At 45.0% G+C, this 20,291-nt stretch overlaps 1 protein-coding gene across 2 annotated transcripts in view; it reads left to right on the top strand.

Moving 5' to 3' along the window:
* DOCK11 (dedicator of cytokinesis 11) overlaps nucleotides 1–20,291 on the top strand; it is a 189,459-nt gene that overhangs the window by 94,069 nt on the left and 75,099 nt on the right. For both annotated transcript variants that reach the window (XM_082716291.1, XM_082716290.1), the window contains exons 20-29: nucleotides 676–799; nucleotides 4,167–4,288; nucleotides 4,920–5,006; nucleotides 7,013–7,102; nucleotides 12,444–12,562; nucleotides 14,038–14,107; nucleotides 14,189–14,314; nucleotides 15,225–15,296; nucleotides 16,030–16,176; nucleotides 19,839–19,922. In XM_082716291.1, the coding sequence (XP_082572417.1) occupies nucleotides 676–799; nucleotides 4,167–4,288; nucleotides 4,920–5,006; nucleotides 7,013–7,102; nucleotides 12,444–12,562; nucleotides 14,038–14,107; nucleotides 14,189–14,314; nucleotides 15,225–15,296; nucleotides 16,030–16,176; nucleotides 19,839–19,922 (1,041 nt within the window). The remainder of the gene's footprint in view (nucleotides 1–675; nucleotides 800–4,166; nucleotides 4,289–4,919; nucleotides 5,007–7,012; nucleotides 7,103–12,443; nucleotides 12,563–14,037; nucleotides 14,108–14,188; nucleotides 14,315–15,224; nucleotides 15,297–16,029; nucleotides 16,177–19,838; nucleotides 19,923–20,291) is intronic.

Genomic DNA, 20,291 nt, shown 5'->3' with positions numbered 1-20,291 from the left:
GTATACTTCTGGGGGGCTGTAAAGACATTTGTGGGGTCCTGATTGGAAAATCACTTGAGATGCTTGTATTAAAGTATCAGTTTCTAGGATTGAAGTCATGTACCAAGGGTGGTGACTTCTATTTTTTTATTCAAGAGTTATCTTGCGTTTTTCTTCAAAGGCTACATATGTGAACTGTAACTGGTGGATACCATAATACCATAGTGAGTTTTTGCATGTATATTTGCAAAGCTTAATTCTTTTTTTCCCCATGCAAAGGAAGGCAACAATTTAGAGAAAAGGAGACTTTCAAATTCAGTACACATTTTAGATTGATTGTGTTCACTAACTCAGATTGAGTTCACATACTCTCCCTAGGCTGTGAGGCTGTGGTTTCGATCCAGTGTTTTAGAAAATCTGCTGCAAAGCTGCATCTAGGAGAATCCTTTGGACTCGCCAGCACAAGCCATAAATCAGCCCTCACTACCCAGGAGGCTATTGTTGTCAAATTGAAACTGACTGGAAAAGTCTTTAGAGTACATTTAAATGATAACTATTATTTGATGACTTGGCTTGCTGTTTAGAAAAAAAACATGTCATCGGAAAAATATGATGAAATTGAACTAAAGGTCTGACTGTCCAGCTTGACAACGAAAACAAAACAAAATGTGATGTGTGATTTTGCTGTCATTTCAGATTAAAATTGAGCTTCCCATTCACCTGCATCAAAAACATCATTTGCTTTTTACTTTTTACCACGTGAGTTGTGAAATTAACACAAAGGGAACAACCAAAAAGCAGGACACAGTGGAAACTCCGGGTATGTGTACTTTTTCACTGTCTCTTTCTACAGCTATTTGAGGTGGAATTGTCTAGAACGTAACTTCTTTTCCTCAAGCTACAAACCACTTCTTCCCCTCACCAAAAAGTACGTTTCCAAGTTAAAAAGTTCATCGGTGAAAGATGAATTATAGGTTCATTTGAACATCATTTCTTTTAAGTAGAATGGCTCAGCAGCCAGAACTTTACAGTTTGGCTCGCTAAGGGATTGGGAAGTAAGCCCAGAGCCCAGGGATATATTGAGCCAGAGGGAGATTGGGGACCCACCTGGTTCTAGTGAGAGCAGAACAGATTTAATGAATTTGAGTCAATTTGAGCTGGTAGGGAAGGGTCAGTCCTGGTCCCATCCAGCAAAGCTTTAGATAAATCAGTGGGAAGCATCCTTAGGTGAACACAGAGGCCCTACAAACATGGAGTATGCCACTGCCACTAGATAAATGTCGGCAGCGCCTGGGATTCAGAGCTAAGCTAGCCTGGAAATTCATTCATTCATTCATTCATTCACCAAATATGTCTGTGTATTTATTACGTGCAAGGCATTACAGTAGGTACTAAGGAGAATATAATGGAGATTCAAACACAGATCTTGTCTTCAGTGAGCCTGTGGTCTAGCAGGGGAAATGAGATCTATATAGACAATGATAGGACAAGACAGGAAGTAATAGCTACCGAAAAAGCGGTGCTGTGTAATTTCAGGGAAGAGTGAGTTACTACTTCGACTGGTTGGAGGGACTAGTGGCTGGGAGTCTGGGAAGGCTTCCAGGAGGAGGTGATATTTGGGTGAAGCCTTAAAGGGGCAGGGTAGAGTTTGAGAATGCAGTGATGGCAGGAAGGTAGATTCCAGAACAACAGAAGAGCTTGTCCAGAGGCCGAGTATTGAGGGATATGGACAGGGAGTCATGCGTAAGTTCAGTAGGACCAGAGCATGGGGTATTGGGAGAGGAATCAACAGGATGTCAGGTTGAAGAGAAGGCGCCAGATCATGGAAAGCCTTGAATGCCAGGCTGTGGATTTGACTGTATTCTGTCACCAGCATGGAAATATCGGAGGGCTGTAAATGCTGGTAAGAACTCTTCTACAGGAAGTCCCATTGGGCAGCGATGTGATGGCGGAGGGAGTTAGAGCAAGAAAGAAGGAAGAGGCATCAGTTAGGGGCTACTTCAGAGGTCCAGGAGGAAAGGGGGCCGCCCTACGGCAGCAGCTGGGCAATGGAGAGAAAGGAATTGCAGAAGAATATATATTGGTTCTGGAAAATGGTTAGCAACTAGAGAGAGATTATTCGGAGTTAGCGCTGAAGCGTCAACACTGGAAGGAAGGAATTTGCAAGTAGCAGAATCACGGGGTGGAGGGGAATCCTAGGTTTGGGACTGCCATTGAGTTCGGGGTGCTGGTGAGACCTCAGAGTGATGCCTGCCATGCAGCCAGACTGACGTATTAGGAAGTTGGCCTTAAGGCTCACGTGGTCCTGTTCTCTGTCTCCACGGGAACTGCAGTTTGATCAGGGCAAGGGACCTTGGGGGTTGAGAAGAAATCGGGCAGAACAATAGGAACCCAAGATAGTGCACGTCCTAAAAGACAAATTACTCTTTCCTTATTTAAGTCCTAGACTGAAGTGGGCCAAGGGCTCGGTAGCGCATGGGATGGTTATTCCGTGGGCCCCTTATCATGTAGAACTGTCCACCCATAAGTGGCTTCACATCCCTGAGCCAGAAGGCATGTGCTTGACACCGTACCTTTCCAGCTTCCAAGGGCTCTGAGTTTTGACTGAGAGACACCCTTGGCTGTGCTCTGATAAATTCACAGTGCAAGAATGTTGCTGAAGCAATTCCACGGAGACCAAAAGTAGACTGGCAGTTGCCAGGGACTGGGGGAAAGGGGAAGTAGGGAGTGACTTCTGAGGGGTGTGGAGGTACTTTTGTGGCTGTGATGGAAGAGTTCTGGAATTAGGTAGTAGTTGTGGATGCCCGGCTTTGTGAATATGCTACAAACCGTTGATGAGTACGCTTGAAATAGACAAGTTGTATGGTATCTGAATTCTAGCTCAATAAAAATGTCTATGGGGGAAATTTTCACCCAAGAACAAGAAAGAGATTTTTCCTCTTTTTCTGGACTGGAAACCTTTGGTCACGTGTCTGATTTTTTCAGTTAACTACCCTGACAGAACAGCTCCGAATGTGCTCATATTAACTTTTGTCTGCTCCTTTTAAGAGAAGAGCTCTGCGTAAACTATTTCTGAAGTTATGCTAGTAAAGATGGCCTTCAGGCGCCTTTTGGAGTCTGAGAAAACCATTCAGTCTCCTTAGAGAAAGCAACATATTTGTCTTCTTTGAAGAATTAAAGCATTTGCCAAATGAAAACATTCTAACCAGATTTGTGTTGACTTCTGTGTTCACAGTATAAACACACACACTCACGCAAAGAATTTTAGTATATGTGCTGCCGAAGTGAGCACTACGCAAAGAATTTTAAAAGAATCAGAAGGCAGCGGCTTTCAAAAAGGGCCCTCCAGCCAACACCCTCACTCATGTGCCAAAACTTGGTCCCAAGCAAGCTTTTTTACAGCTGAGTTATAAACCCTTGAAGCCCAGAGTAGTAGGCTCTATAATGGAAATAATGACCCTGCTCCAGCTGAGGAATACAGATGGCTCAGGCTTTTTTAGCTGGAACGTGATGAGTTTTCTAATAGAAATCCAAGAAGCTCTTTTTAGGAAATACAGAGAAAATGCAGGGAAATCGCTCCGTGGATTCAAGTCTTAATGCTGTGCCCCATCTGAATTCTGCTACTACCCCTCTGCCTTCTGTCGTCAGGAAAACCTGACCTTGACTTGTGACCTTAATTTTCCATAATCCCTCACCGTTGGGTTGCTGAAAGAAAATGCGCAACACACTGATTGCTGGCTGAGATTGTCCCAGACCCGGGACTCTGTGCTCTCACTAAGGATGGATGTGAGAGCTCCGACTCTTTTCACAAATAACTCTACCATGAGTTACTCCCCAAAGGGTAAAGATAGTGGTACCGATGCACTTGAAACATTTTTCAGGTGTTCTCCTATATTCTCTCTCTGGGGTCTCTCAGTAACTAGGAAGTGGGAAGACTACGTTCTTTCCCAATTTATAGTCCAGGAAGTTGAGTAGAGAACATGTTAGTGGACAGGGTGGGATTAGGAAGCCAATTGCATTGTTCCCTCCCCAGGGTTCAGATGCCCACCGCATGGACTCCCCATATACAGACCCCCCGAAACATCGTCACCCCGCCCTGTACTCCAGCAGTCAGAGATTTATGTAGCTAATTGCATTTGCAATTTCGTCTCTCATCTCTCATCTCATCTTGATTATTGTCTTGGCAGTTGGCTTTGCCTGGGTACCTTTGCTGAAGGATGGGAGAATCATTACATTTGAGCAGCAGCTGCCAGTGTCCGCCAATCTTCCTCCAGGCTACTTGCATCTGAATGATGCAGAATCAAGAAGGGTAGGAAAATCACTGCCTTTGCTGAAGGCATTGCCATGAAATATTTAAAAAGTAGACTTCCGTATTCTAGCGGATAGCTTCACAGAGTCCGGTCTGCGGGCTGGTCCACAGGAAAGGTAAGTATGGAAAAGGAGTGTTTGAAAACTTTGAGAGCAGTGTGACCAAGGTACCTCCTATCTGTTGATTCTTTTTTTTTTTTTTTAAGATTTTGTTTTTAAGGAATCCCTCCACCCAACATGGGGCTCGAACTCATGACCCCGAGACCCAGAGTCCACATGCTCTTCTGACGGAGCCAACCAGGCACCTCTAGTGTCTGTTGGTTCTGAGGACAGTTTTAAGAGCTGGGGCTTGGATTTTGGACATCATCTTTAAAAATGCATTTACTTAGTAATTCATTTTTATTGTGATTTTTAAAAGTATCAGCCTGCAATGGATTAGAAATTCAAAATGATTTCAGATCCGTTTACTCTCAAGGCAGGTTATCATCTCCAATAATTCCCTATGTGTGAAACAAATGCATTTGTTTCTGGGGTTCAAAAAAAAGGGAAAGAGTTGAAATGCATGAAGGTGTCATGTGTCACTCATCTATCCATAGGTATGTTATGGAAACTTATCTATTTTCTGTTCACAGCAATCTAATGTGGATATTAAGTGGGTAGATGGTGCGAAGCCTTTGTTGAAGATTAAAAGCCACTTAGAGTCTACGATTTATACTCAGGTAAGTTTCGTCGTGTTAACTTTGTCAATTTTGATATTTGATTTTTTTTTTTTTTAGTTTGTTTTGAGGAATCTCTACACCCAGCGTGGGGCTCGAACTCACGACCACAAGGTTGAGTGTCACATGCTCTTCCGACTGTGTCAGGCGGGCGCCCCTGAATCTGTTTCTTGTTTTAGAATAGACTGTATTTGATTCCTGCGACCTTAGAGAAATTGTGGCCTCAATGACTTTCTCATTAGTAATAACATCATTCTTAATAGTTGTAACTCAAATTTTATAATCCCTTTCAAATCCCCAAATCTGTTTATTCCCTTTAAATGGATTCAAGTCTCACAAAAGTCTGAAAGGATTGTGGAGGCCCTTATCACCTCTTTAAAAAAATTCTTTTTAGTTTTTGGGACAGTTTGGGCTTTACAGAAAGACAGGATGGTACAGAGAATGCCCATATACCCTTTACCTCCTTTCCCTGTTAGTTTTTTTAGTATATGTGCTGCCAAAGCAGCACTCCCTGTTACTTTTTTGAAAGATTTTATTTATATATTTGAAATAGAGAGATAGCACAAACAGGGAGAGGGGCAGAGGGAGAAGGGAACAGGGAGCCCAATGCAGGACTGTGAGCCGATCATGACCTGAGCCGAAGGCACACGCTCAACCGGCTGAGCCACCCAGACATTCCACCTAGTTAACCTCTTACATTCATTAGTATGGCATGCTTGTTACAGTTAATGAACCAGTAGTGATACCTAACTAATGACTAAGGTTCGTATTTACTCAGATCGTCTTAGTTTTTACCTATTAATGACTTTCTGTGTTCCACAGTTCTGTCCAGGATAGTGTATGACATGTAGTTGTCCCATCTTCTGAGGCTCCCCTTGGCTGTGACAAGTTCTCAGACATTCATTGTTTCTGATGACCTTGCCCGTGTTCATGAGTAGTGACAGTTGGTAGGCTGCCCTTGTGTTAGAGTTTGTCTGATGTTTTTCTCACTGTTAGACTGGAGTCGAACCCAGAAATTTGCAGTCAGTGGGTCATGGATGACTAGTACAGTTTGCTCTTAGCCTTACCAGGCATGCAGTTAGAATCAGATATCTATTAGAAGGCTCAGGCACCGTTCAAAATATCACCGATGGACAAGATGCAGTCAACGTTCCTTGGTGTCGCCTTTATGAGGTCCATCTTGACACGCCCCCCCCCGCCCCCGCTCTGCCCAGTTCACTATTTCATGGATGGAGAAACCAAAACTCAGGTTAGATGACTGACCCAAGGTCACACAGATGCTAATTGGAGGAAGCAGGTCAAAATCTACATCTTGGGGTGCCTGGGTGGCTCAGTCGGTTGAAGCCTCTGCCTTCGGCTCGGGTTGTGATCCCAGGGTCCTGGGATCGAGCCCCACATTGGGCTCTCTGTTCAATAGAGAGCCTGCTTCCTCCTTTCTCTCTCCCTGCCTCTGCCTACTTGTGATCTCTGTCAAATAAATAAATAAAATATTAAAAAAAATCTACATCTTACTCTCCCAGTTCCAGATACAGTACATGCTGTCCACAGAGCCCGCATGTAACACCTAGATCCCATATAGGACAGCCAGACACTCGCCGGCCAAGTGCCGTGATAGATTGAGCATCGAGTGCCTGGACCTGTCTGGTAGCTCCCTGTGGCTCCAGACCCCTTTTCCTACTCATTTCATTAAAAATGTAGAAGCAGGCCAACTTCAGAAGCTGTACCCATCAAAAACAGAATTAAACGGAGGTTTGACTAGTTGCACAAAAATTGTGGCTTACCCGGGATACTTAGGGACATGCTCGCTTTGCCTGGCTTTGCTGCTTTGTGCAATGGTCCAGGGGACGAAAGGTCATGGACACAGACGTTGGTAGATGCAGCTGCCCGGTCTGGGCGAGCGAAGACCCGGATGGGTAGGTTTGCAAGATGTGGGCGGAGTGGGCGCTGGAGAGCCCATGTCCGAGGGTAAGGAATCACATTTCACGTGGCTGTGTCCATCTGTTTTTCAGGATCTCCATGTGCACAAATTCTTCCATCATTGCCAGCTGATTCAGTCAGGCTCGAAAGAGGTTCCAGGGGAGCTCATTAAATATTTAAAGGTAAATGAACGGCTTTCTGTGAAAAGGTTTGGTTTTAGTGTCTTCCTTGTTGCCACCTTTTGATGGGGGCAGGGGGAGTCAAACTAACCCCTTACCATACTTCGGGCCGTGTACCCTCAAGAGAATACTTTCCGTGTGCTTTTCTTTCAAGTGCCTACTTACAAGCAGACCTCAGAGTTGCGACCTTAGCAAGGGATTTTGTAACCAGAATCTGTCGACATATTTATGAAAATCTCATGAGGATGTTTATTTCAGTTCCATAAGTGGATTTTTTCAGGTCTTTTCTCTTCCTGCTGACTGCCCAGGAAGGGTGCTGTGGGGAAAAGGGTCAGGACTGAAATGGAGTCCCCTTTGCTTGGAATAAAATGACAATTCCTGGGTCTGTGGGTGAAAGAATATTAAAATGGCCAAGTAAAGACAGAGAACCCTCATTTCTGCATGTTGTGTGGGAGTGAGCCTTAAGGAACACCACATTTTATCCAGTGTATCGAGAACCCAAGGCTCTCGTTCATTCCCTAACGTAGTAGGACCGAATTGCACATCACGGGACCTAGCTGACAGCCACTCTCCTTTTGGTTGACCTACCTTTGGTAGGTCAAAATTCTTTGAGGAATTTATTTAAAATAATAATTTATTTAAATTATGAAAAAATAAAATGAAATAAAAATAATTTATTTAAAATAAAAATTTTTAAATGAAATCTACAGGATTTCCCTTTGGACATAGGTTACTACTTAATGCTGTTCTCAGGAAACAAAAACGTGCATTTCTTTCAGAGAGGTAGTGCGAGATGAGATAGCATGGGTGGATGGTGCAATCATTTGCCGAGTTTGTGTCCTAGACCTGTCCCTCATTAGCTCGGGGACTGGGCTTGGCCAAGTGACCCAGCTATTCCAAGCCTTTGTTTCTTCATCTGTCACATAGGGAGAACCAGTAATGCCAACCTGTAGGGTGGTTTTGAGGCTTACATGAGCTAGGGCATCTGCTACGTAGTGCAGTAATCCCGGAGTCTACACTGATCTCTTGAGCGCTTTTGATGGGCCAAGCATCATTCTAAGTGTTTGGAATGTAACTGAAGAAAACAAACACTCCCCGTCGTCAGGGGGCTTATTTTCTGGTGGAGGGGGATGGACAATAAACAAATGTATAATATATACATTCATTCAGGTGGTAATAAGGGCCACAAAGGAAACTCAAACATATCAAAGAGAAAGGAAGAGTGAGAAGGGGTCTCTCTTCTCGGTCAAGTGTCAGAGAAGGTCTCTGGTAAAGTGACATTTGCCAGAGACCTAAGGGAAACGAGGGCGCCAGCTAGGTGACTTGGGGGGTGCTGGGAACAGCAAGTGCAAAGCTCCCCCCCGCCCCCCAGGAGCTAGCTTGGCGTGTTCAAGGGACGGTGGGAATTCCAGAACGTAGAGCTGGCACACGGAGGGAGAGACCCTCATACTGGAAAGGTAGCTGAGGAGCTAGCCAGGGCAGGCCTTGTAAGCCACCATGAGGAGTCTGAATTCTACCTTCGATGAGATGGGAAGCCCTGCGGGGCGATGAACCAAGGAGCCCCATGATGGGATTTGGGTTTTTAAAGTCTTATCCTGCCTACCAGATCGAGCGTGAACTGGTGGAAGGGTAGAAGCAGGGGGATAGTTGATAAATGATGGCTATTATTCTTAATCATCATTAAGAAGTCTGATCGTCCTCTACCTTCCAAATCCTTTCCTTGGGTAATGTCTAGAATGCCTTCTTTATGTATGTATGCTTAGCCTACGAAGTTCTTTGGCTTTTCTTCCAGTGGGGAACCTTTGTAAAATTTTAACGGAATGCAATAGAGCAGAGCATCATTTTCAAATGTACTGGTAGTCTTGAAATGGAGAAAAAAATGTACTCATATTTGTGTGGAAATTAGGGTGTGGAAATTTCTGATATTTATGTGACTTTTGCTCGCCCTCTAGTGGCAGTCAGTGAAATGCCGCATGATTACAGAAAGTGCCCAGTTCCTGTAAGGGACCGTTAGTCCTGAGTGAGAGTCTTGAGATTTTTTTTTTTTTTTTTCTTTTACAAATGAGGAGACTGAAGCCCGAGTAGAGAGGACTTACCTGTGGTCGCTCACCTGGTTAGGAGCAAAGCCGAGCTGAGCCTGTGGCATGTGTCTCTTGACTCCTAGTCCCGTAAATGACATTCTTTCGCCAATTCACTGGCCCTGTACTTGTTGAGCTTTTATTGTGTATGTAATAGCTTCTCAGGTGTTGCGAGGCTTGCAGAGAAGAATAACTTCGGGTCATTGCTCATGGAGATCTTAAAACCAGTCGGAGAGACAGGACATGTATAAGCAGGATGACGATATAAGTGAGTGGTACCGGAGAGAGTCTGGGGCAATATGTGATAGGCAGCAAATGCACGATCCAGGTTATAGTGTTAAGGGTCCAGGGAACTGAGGAATCCCTGAGACTAGACACCTCCATTCTTTATTGTAATGCTTTGGTTCCATATTTTATTTGTTGATTCAGTCATTCGCCAAATACTTAACCGAGCACCTCGTGGGGGCCAGCTAGTGCAGTAGGCACTAGGAATAGGATGGGAAAGCAGTTCAGACCACATCCCTGCTCTAGCCGGGGGTAGAGAGGGTATAAATGAGTAATTTGAGATCAAGATGTATGTTGCAGAGAAAATAGAATGGATGAATGGGATCCGACATGAGAGCAGTGCATTCTAGATGGAGTTGTCGGGGAAGGCGTCTGAGGACATGATGGATGAAGCCAAAAGGAAATTGATGAGAAGAAGATAAGCGTAGGGGTTAAAGCTGTGGCAAAGGAGGACAGAATATCACAGCAGGCGTAAACACCTTGCGATGGCGTTGGAAGGATGGAAAAGAAGAAAAGATGAGTAGAGCTGGAAAGCAGTGAGCAGCTTGTTGGGGGGGGAGCATGAGATGAGCTTAGAGGGGGAGGCGGGGTAGGTATGGGAAGCCCTTGGCAGCCTTTTGTTCATGGTGGTTTGTTTGGTCTATAACAAGGAGGAGAAAGAACACTCTAGTTGTGTTGAGAGTAAATTACCAAGGAGTGATACTGGATCAGTTTTGCCTTGAATGCCCATCTCTCTTTTCTACCTGACATTATTTATTTTAATTCTTACTTATTTGAGAGAGAGAGAGAACAAGCAGTGGAGAGGGGCAGTAGGAGAGAGAGAGAGAGAAGAAGACTCCCCACTGAGCAGGGAGCCCGATGCAGGGCTAGCTCCCTGCACCTGGAGATCATGACCCAAGCCAAAGGCAGACACTTAACTGGCTGAGCCACCCAGGCGCCCCATCCACTTCACTTTTCACCTGCATCCTCTCTGCAACCTCATTGGACATCCTCTGCCCATGCGAAGACTCCATTGCTTCTTTCTTCATGCATTCATAATGCCACTATTGTACTATTCACCATTGGCGTTATAGGTTTAGTTCTAGGTCTTTCCCCACCGAGTCTCTGAACTGCTTGATGGGGGATCCAAGTGTTTTTGATGTGCTTGGCCTTTGGAGGGTCATTTAGTATGCCTTTGTCGAATGACTGAAATGAGCGGCCTCACCGAATTAGGGGTTTCAACTTACTTGGAAGGATGGTTAGGATGTGGCTAAAAACCGAACAAATGCACAAAGGTGGGCATGCGTAGGATATACTCCCAGAGCAGTCAAGGCACCGGTCTGGCCTCGTGAAGAATGAGGAGTGTTAAGGCTGGAAATCTAGGTTGGGTCTTAAGTAATCTTGGCCCTTAGGCCAGAGTTTCTCAGCCTTGGCCCTGCTGACATTTTGGACGGGTTCATTTCTATTTGGTCGATGGCTGTCCTGTGCTAGGACATTTAGCCGCATCCTTGGCCTCCATCCACTAGGTGTCAGTAGTGCTCGCGGTTGTGACAACCCCAAATGTCTGCCAACATTGAGGGATGTCCTGTGGGGTGGGAGGGCCAAGTGGCCCCTGGTTGAGAGCCACTGCCCTAGGTAATAGGGAAGCATCACAGGCATTTTGGGAAGAGGTGGTCTGATAGAACCAAATTGGGGGGAGATGCATCTGGAAATGAGAGCTGGATGTGTGGAGAGTCAAGAGACCCACTATGAAATGATAAAACTATTTTGGTTACAGATTAAGAGGGGTGATGGCAGTAAGGCTGGGGGTGGGGGGCAAAAGGAAGGAAAATCTCAGAGGATAGCCCACGAGTTCCTTGAGTTCGATCTCTTGCCTAGTGCATCTGACCAAAGAGAATCTGCCCAGAAGGAAGAGGTCACTGCCGAGATGCTTCGCGTGTAGATACTAGTGTTCTGAAAAGGGTTGGTGTGGCTAAGGACGGTGAGACAGAGCAAAAGAGAAATAGACCAGTCTCCTCCGTCTCTGCGTTTCCCATCACGCTGGACCTTGAGCTGGTGTAGAAGGTGCCTGGTGAGACCTGTTTGTCTTTACCTTCCGGTTGGCTGGTTGATTAAATGGTCGAGTGAATGTCTGAGTGAAGGAAGGGGTGGGGAGAAGGGAAGGAAGAAGAAGGACATTTTATAGATTTTGCTGCCGGGATCATTTCTGAACATACGAACACGTTGCCTCTCTGTGCCTGGCGTACCTGTGGCTGGAGACAGGGTGTTAGCCCTGGGAAGAAATGGACTGCGGGGATTTTTGAATGCAAGTCTACCTCAGTTTGTGGATGGGGCCAGTGCGAAGCTAGTTACACAGAGAAGTGTTCTTTACTGCATCTCACTTCCTTCTTAGCAGATTAGTGGATGGTCTACATTCTGTAGAACGTGCTCCATGCTGGAGGCCAGCAGACCAGTCTCCAGAACCTTCAAACACATCTGCTCTCCCACTCCAGTGGAGTGCCGGTTTACCAGGAGTCCGTTGTCTTTATTCCCAAACCCCTTTATCCCACTTACACTTTTAATCTTTGGTAGATGGAGTGTTTCATGTGAAATACACGAACAAAATCTGAGTGCTGAAATAGAGATGTGGTTAAAGTAATCAACAAAACAAAGTCCCCTATTTTTAAAATTTTATTTATCATTTATTTGACACACAGAGAGAGAGCACAAGCTGGGGGAGCAGCAGGCACAGGGAGAGGGAGAAGCAGGCTCTCCGCAGAGCAGGGAGCCCGATGCGGGACTCAATCCCAGGATCCTGGGATCATGACCCGAGCAAAAGGCAGATGCCTAACTGACTGAGCCACCCAGAGCCCCCCAAAGTTCCCTGTGTTAGGAAGCTGCCATCAAAGTGGGCTTATATTCAAGTGAATGTATTTCTCGTTACTTAATTTTTTTGTTGCTTCACATTTGCAAGTTATAGCATATTTCTATGTGTTTTCATAACTAATAATGACTTGTTTTAGTGTTTGCATGCCATGGAGATCCAAGTCATGATACAGTTTCTACCTGTAATTCTTATGCAACTCTTCCGGGTTCTCACCAATATGACCCATGAAGATGACGTTCCTATCAACTGCACCATGTGAGTTTTGGTGTTATAATACAAAGACGCAACTTTTGTTTCTTTTTTTGTGTTTCTTCATTTTTCACTATAAATTTATCTTCCAGATAAGAACCCAAATTCAGATATCTAATAACCATTTTCTCTTGTTTCATGCTTCTCAGACTGGGGAACTTGTATCGCCAGGGATAGATGGTACCAGAAACCATAGAAGAAAATGTGTTTTTCTTCACCAGGGGTTCTAAAACCTGGCTGCATGTTAGAATCACCTGGGGAGCTTTTAAAGAGGTCTGTGCCCAGACCACATTCATACCAACGAAATCAGAATATCTAGGGGTGGAACTCAGCGTCTTTTTTTTTTTTTTTTGAAGTTTTCCAGGCGATTCCATAATGCAACAGAGTTTGAGAACCATTGTCCTAGACCGGTGTTGTCCGATAGAACTTTTTCCAACCATGGAGTTGTTCTACACTCGGGCTGTCCAATATGGTAGCCATTAGCCACATTTAGATATTGAGCACTTGACATGGGGCTAGTGTAGCTGAGGAACTGAATTTTTCACTGTTGTGAATTTCAGTTAAATAGCCACAGGTACCTAGTGGCTCTCATGTTGGACAGAGTCACCCTAAGCCATGAAGTTTTACTCAAAACAGTGAGGGAATATAATTTTTATGGAAACAAACAAGGATCTATGGTAGAGTAGAAGGCAAAATGTGCTGACTTTGCAGTTCAAGTAGGATGCTTGAATGCTTGAACTCAGTGTGGGATGTTTCTGGCTTTGTTGCTTCTGCTGTTGCCACGGCCTATCCCACTGGGCCTTACGTGACACCCTGGCTCTGCTGCTGGGGACAGTCTGCTCAAAAATTTACGAAGCATTCCTCTAGTCCTGTGGTTCTCAAATATGGCTCCTACCCCAGCAGCATCAGTATCACCTGGGGGTGGATGAAAAATGCTCATCTTTGAACTTCACCCCACATCTCCAAAATCAGAACCTCTGGGAGAGGGACCCAGCCTCCTGCCCTCTAGGTGATTCTGATGCATGATCAAGTTTGAGAACCACTGCTAGTCTCGTAGATGAATTTTAGATTTACTGCTGATCGCAGGTCATGCCATTACACCCGTCCTATCTCTCTCTTCCTTTCCCCCATCTGTTGCTGTGCTTTTCATTTTCCTTTTACTCCCTGGAGGGGATTTCATTCCCCCCCAGCCGGAGGTCTGTTGGCTCATTGTAGCCAAGCTCCTACTTGAAATGTGCACAGAGATTTAGAGCAGAGACATCTGGGCTGGACACACACTAGCCTTCTTTTGAACCAGGAAGTGTTTTTGCAAGGCCCTGAGCATGTTAGATGCTGAAGTCTTCGTTAGGCCACCTTATGTTGTCTGCGGTCCTCTCACTTTTAACGCTTTGGGTAGTGTGGGGGTATTTTTAGGGCTAGATGGTCCGACTGTGGAAATTCACCATAGCCTGACGTGCTGCCCTTTGCAAATGTGTTTTCAGGGTTCTCTTACATATCGTTTCGAAGTGCCATGAAGAAGGCTTGGATAACTACTTACGATCCTTCATCAAGGTTTGTGGAGGAAACTTTGTTTTGGAGCCGTTTCTTTTCTGTGAGAATTTTGACTGACCATTCATTTTCTTTCATTTGTAGTATAGCTTCCGACCTGAAAAACCGAGCGCTCCTCAGGCGCACCTGATACATGAGACCCTGGCTACCACCATGATTGCCATATTGAAGCAGTCTGCCGACTTTTTAGCAATAAACAAACTGCTGAAGGTAAGGAAACTGGGACACAGCAGGGGAATAAAAGAAGCCAGAGACATACTTGCTTGGTGCCCTCCCACTCGGGTCCTGGTCTTTTGGTCCTTTACCCCCTTCCCTTACCACTCTGCTCAGGTTTCCTTCTCCCTCATGCGCTCCACAGAATCTTCTTTGTTCTCTTCACCCTTCCTACCCACTCCCTGTTCTCAGTCGAACGTGTAATAGAATTGTGTAAAAGAAAGACCTGGGTTAAAATCCGCCAGCTAATAGTTCTGTGACCCGGAGTCTGTTACTGACCGTCTCCAAGCATCCAGTTCCTCGTTTCTAAAATATAAGTGAAGCACTTAACACGTCATTACTGGCACACAGACACTCAAGTTGGTGGCTCTTATTTTTGTCATGAGTTTTACTGTTTCTGGGAATGATGGAATTTCAATTGCAGACAGCTGAGGCTATATCTGCCGGAGGCTTCTCTCTACCCTTCAAATATACTCAAGCAAACACCTGTGCTCCTTGGGCTCGCCCCAGTGACGTACCAAGGGCAAGGCTGGGTTCCTCACTGGGTGCAGACCCTAGTAAGATTCATTGTCTGTAGGGAATTGAAAAGCAATCATAAAATAAACTAAAAGTTGGTTTGCCGTCAGCAAATCAAAACAATGTGAGTGATAAAATGCCTCCCCACGGAGGGCAACATTCCCACCACAGGCTCTTTGTACCTCAGCAGCCGGCCCTGAAGTACAATATCACATCTCTGGCAACACGCTTTGGAGGTATTTTGTGGAACTGCCGTCGTAGAATTGCGATCACCTTAAAATGCTGTTAAAGTTCAGAGATCAGACCCATACTGATTTGTCCAGCTTTGCTAAGCTTCAGGATTTGGATAACTATTAAACATTGATTTTATGTATTTGTTTGTTTATTTTAGTACTCATGGTTTTTTTTTGAAATTATTGCAAAGTCTATGGCCACATACTTGTTGGAAGAGAACAAAATTAAGGTAAGTATGCTCAAGAATAATACTTAACATGGGCAGAGAAGGCTCATTTTATTCACTGGTAGCAATGACACGCAAATCCTCTTATGCTGAAAGGTGCTTAGCCCTTAGCTTTTTCAGTTTTGCCTTAAAACACACACACACACACACCCATCAGATGAATTGCATAAATCTGAGGTCTGACAGTTCATGCATTTTCAGAGTCTTCACACACTCTTCCACGTACATTCTTTAGTTATTTGCCACGTAAAATGCATTTGCTTTGAAGCTTTCCCCTCATCTTGTAGCTTGAACATGTCTCTGTTGAAACATTTTCTCAGTTACAGGAATTCTAGGGTTCAGATTTGTGAAGTGAAAGTTACTCACCTCGTACTTGCCATTTTTATCAGATTTTTCACAGGGCAGGCTTCCCAAAATCAAGATGCACGGATAAATGAGTTCTTTGTTGTTAGGAAAATTAAAAAATGGAATGAAAGCCTGGGGTGTGTCTACATCTCAGGAATGTGATGCTGAGGTTGGCTTGTTGATGATTTCAGTCAGTTCTATTATTCGAGGCCCAGGTAGTTCCTATAGTAACCTGAAGTGTACATTGAGTTAGTGATAGCATTTTTAAGTTGGGAGAAGAGTTAGACTCCAGTTAAACACAGGTATGTCTAGAATGTGTTTGAAAATAAGAATGGCAATTGATTTAGACCTTTTGCGACTCTGACTTTTTGCTATGCCTATTTCATTGAAGCTTCCCAGAGGCCAGAGATTTCCAGAAGCATATCATCATGTCCTACATTCGTTGCTTCTCGCGATAATCCCCCACGTGACTATCCGCTATGCCGAGATCCCTGATGAGTCCCGAAATGTCAATTATAGTTTGGCTAGCTTCTTGAAGGTGAGTTAAAGGCAGCCAGAACGTGGTAAGGAATTATTCTTCACCAGTATGGTCTTTAAAGCCAAGGAAAAAATTGCCCACTTTCTAGAGACTTGGCTAGGCCTGCGTAAGCCTGCTGAAGAAACTTTTTTTTTTTAAGATTTTATTTATTTATTTGACAGAGAGAGAGAGAGACAGAGCACAGGCAGTGGTGGGGGTGGGAGGCAGAAGAGCATAGAAAGAGAGAGAGAGGGAGAAGCAGATTCTCCATTGAGCAGAGAACCAGATTAGGGGCTTGGCCCTGGGATCATGACCTGAGCTGAAGGCAGATGCTTAACTGACAGCCACCCAGGTGCCCCTGGGGAAATTTCTGACTGAATGGGTCCAGCAGTTAAACAGCCCAGTTTGGGCGCCTGGCTGGCTCAGTCTGTTAAGCACCTGCCTTTGGTTCAGGTCATGATCCCAGGGGCCTGGGATCAGGCTCCCCATTGGACTCCCTACTCGGGAAGGAGCCTGCTTCTTCCTCTCCCTCTGCCTGCCGCTCCCCCTGCTCCTTCTCCTAATCTTAAAAATAAACAGACTGATTGGTTGTTTTTGTTTTTGTTTTAAAGATTTATTTATTTATTTGACAGACAGAGATCACAAGTAGGCAGAGAGGCAGTCAGAGAGAGAGGAGGAAGCAGGCTCCCTGCTGAGCAGAGAGCCCGATGTGGGGCTGGATCCCAGGACCCTGGGATCATGACCCGAGCCGAAAGCAGAGGCCCCAACCCACTGAGCCACCCAGGCGCCCCGTGGTTGGTTTTTTTTTAAGCCCCCGACGGAAATGGCTAATTAATTAAATCAGAGGTCCCACACAGGTGGCTTAGCGAGAAGGCATGTTTTGCTCGTTTCAAATGATGTTTTTTCAAATATGTTAATTTGAGTACCTTTAGATAGGGCACGTACTTTCTACATTGCCACAGTCCCCACCACTCCTTAGCATGCCCCTGACTCTCCTTATGCATCGAAATCCTTCTCTGACCCCTGCTGGTCCTTGAGTCTGTATCACTGGAACTGAAGCAACCTGTTTGCTGATGGGACCACAGCCTCCATGTGGTTAATCCACACGAGGGAAAATTGTTAATCTCCGCCCATGAGATGATTTTGAGAGAGATGGAAGCTCCTATGTTATGATGGACTGCACATTTATTGTCACTATATTTTGTCATTATCTGTACATAAGGGACAGTGCTTGAGTGCAGCTGTTCTATAAAGTGGATGACAACAACGTTTGATTTGTTGCAGAGAAGGGGCATGGGTTTGTAATGCAGTCAGTTTTCACTTGCTCCTTTCCCTCTTCTCCTGGCTTTCCATCTTACCTCAACCATATGTGAAGAACCTCAGGGTCAAGGATCCATCCAAGTACTTTTAATGTCTAACATACTCTAGTCTTCCCTATTCAAAATTCACAACAAGGTTTTCGAGCTCCAGAGTATGGTTTTCTTTTTTTTTAAAATGATTTTATTTATTTATTTGACAGAGATAGATCACAAGTAGGCAGAGAGGCAGGAAGAGAGAGAGAGAGAGAGAGAAGCAGGCTCCACGCTGAGCAGAGAGCCTGATGCAGGACTTGATCCCAGGACCCTGAGATCATGACCTGAGCCGAAGGCAGCAGCTTAACCCACTGAGCCACCCAGGCATCCCAGAGTATGGTTTTCTGATAGAAGAGCCCTCTTTGACAGAATTAAGATAAAAACTTAACGCTGTTACAAAAACTGGTGTGTATCAAAAACCAAACATCCACCCATCTTTTGAAAGTAAACTAGGGAGGACAGTATTTGAAATGTAATGTCTCCGTTTCTTCCATGGAGCTGGAACCTGAAGGTTACTATGTAAAGGGGCTAGAACATAGTTGATGTCATAGCAGTGTTGACTTCCTCGAGTCAACAAGCATTTGCCTGTGAAGATTCAGCGGTGGAAGGCTGTCTCCGAAATCCCGTTTCTCCTACATATTCAAGATACAGTGTGAGTGACTGTTTTGCTGTAAGCAGAAACAAGATACAGTAGGAAGACCAGAACAGGAGGGATTATGAGCAGGAACCTGTTGAGCAGAGCCTAGAAGAAAAGTTCCCTGGGACAAGAGTTGGTGTTATAGGTAGAGGATTTGTGAGCAATGAAGAGGAAATATGTGTGTCTGGGAGTTGGTCATCGTGCAGAGCATTTAGGATGTATGGAGGTAGGGCTGGGAAGTTTGTCTGGTGCCCGGTGATGGAAGGCCTTGAACGTCAGTCTAAGGAATTTCGATTTTGATCTGTATGCTGTGGGGAAAGACCAGCAACTTACGAGGATAAGTTTGTTGCTGGAATGATGGAAGAAGTGAGGGCAGCACAGTCAGGGTAACTGGCTAGAACCTCAGTCCCTTCCCCTTGTCTGCCTGGTAGAGTCCATTCATCTTTGAGGCTTCGCTCTGCCCTCACCTTCCCATGGCGTGTCGAGCACACCTTCTGTCATTCAGCCGTGCATTCCATACTTCCGTGGTGCTTCTTACTGTGCCATATTTTAATTATTTATTTGTCTTTACCATTGGATGAGTATAAAGACCATGTCATATTCACCTTTGTATTTCACTAGAACACTGTCTCAGTTGCTGTGAGAAATGAGATACAGTTGGTTGATCAAATATTGAGTTCCTTGTATTTCACAGGAACAGTGTGGACCCCATGGAGAACATAAAGGGAAAGAGAGACTTTCTGGGTAAAAAGACAGGGAACTAATAAGTAAAACACACACTAGCATCGAAGAAAATGTTTAACAAGGGACTAGTGGGCCAACATGGCTCAGGAAGCTGGGATTTCGTCAGAACATTGAGTAATGGGTAGGATTCTGTTGAAGTAGTGCTGGAATTATTATGTAGGCCTGGCCTGAGCACAGACCCCGAGGTGGGAACACACCGCGCTTCCGGAGCGGATAATGAGCTGACGAGCTGTACTGGGTGGTGAAACAGGCGAAATAGGTTGGGACAACATTGCGAGTGTCCTTGAATGCCAGGCTCAGGAGTTGGAGGTTACATTAAAGGCAATAAGGAAGTAATGAAAGCTCTGGAAGGAAGGTGACCTGATTAGGGCTTGGACTTAGAGATGAATCTGGAAGCAGGTGGATGGGGAGATGACAGGTGCATGCTGGTTCAAAGCCTTCCTGGACTTGTGAACTTGCCCAGGAATGAGAACTTTAACTAGGAGGAGACCAGCAGGCACCTCTGGACATCGGGAAAGGCTGTCACAGAGGAGGGCTGTATTAATGGGCCAAGACTCCATAGAACACAGGAGAGCCTTCTCTTTGGGTCTGAAATTTTGCCCTAGCCCAAACCCCACTTTTAGTAGTGAGCTGACCACCATACACTTCTCTTTGAGCTTTTAGAATTGACCAGAATGAGACAGAGTAGCTAAATAGATTACATGTACACGTATGTATATGTGTTTGCATGTGTATATACATGCATGTACATGTATGTTTATCCATCTATTTCCATGTGAACATTGTATAGTTGGGACCCAATTCCAACAACACATCACTTGCCCTTTTCCTTCTTTAAGGTCACCTACCGTAAAACTCCGAAAGCCATTATTCTGTTATCTGTAAAAGTGAGAACGTCATGCCAGACTTCCAGAATTATGTCACTGTTCATTTTCTTTTGGTTTCTGTAGCGCTGTCTGACACTAATGGATAGAGGATTTGTTTTCAATCTGATAAATGACTACATATCTGGATTCAGCCCCAAAGATCCCAAGGTAAGTTAGAAGGACGACCCCGTAGCAGCCATCCGACATCAGAGTGAGACCAGGGGTAAGACTTGGTCCCTGGAGGATTTGGAGCTACTGTTTTTGCTTAGGTTCTCTGAGTACAGCTGTCGCTCAGAGCTGGGGATGTTGGGTAGTGTGGGGGGAGTCCCCGAGACCACCCATGTATTCAGTGGTGTGCTGGAAAGACCCACAGGACTCATTGTAGAGTTATGGCAACCTTCGTCACCACTAAAGGTTCATGACAGGGGCACATACAGCAGGGATACCCAGCTGGAACAGTAACAGAAAAGCACAGTGAGTGGAGTCACAGGGCAGTTTTCACACAGGGTTTCCGAGGGGCCGCCCTCCCTCCCGTGA

This window comes from Mustela nivalis (genome assembly GCF_964662115.1).
Source record: "Mustela nivalis genome assembly, chromosome: X".
NCBI classification, from domain to species: Eukaryota; Metazoa; Chordata; class Mammalia; order Carnivora; family Mustelidae; genus Mustela; species Mustela nivalis.
Note: the sequence above shows the minus strand (reverse complement) of the source record. Positions and strands in the feature narration are given on the sequence as shown.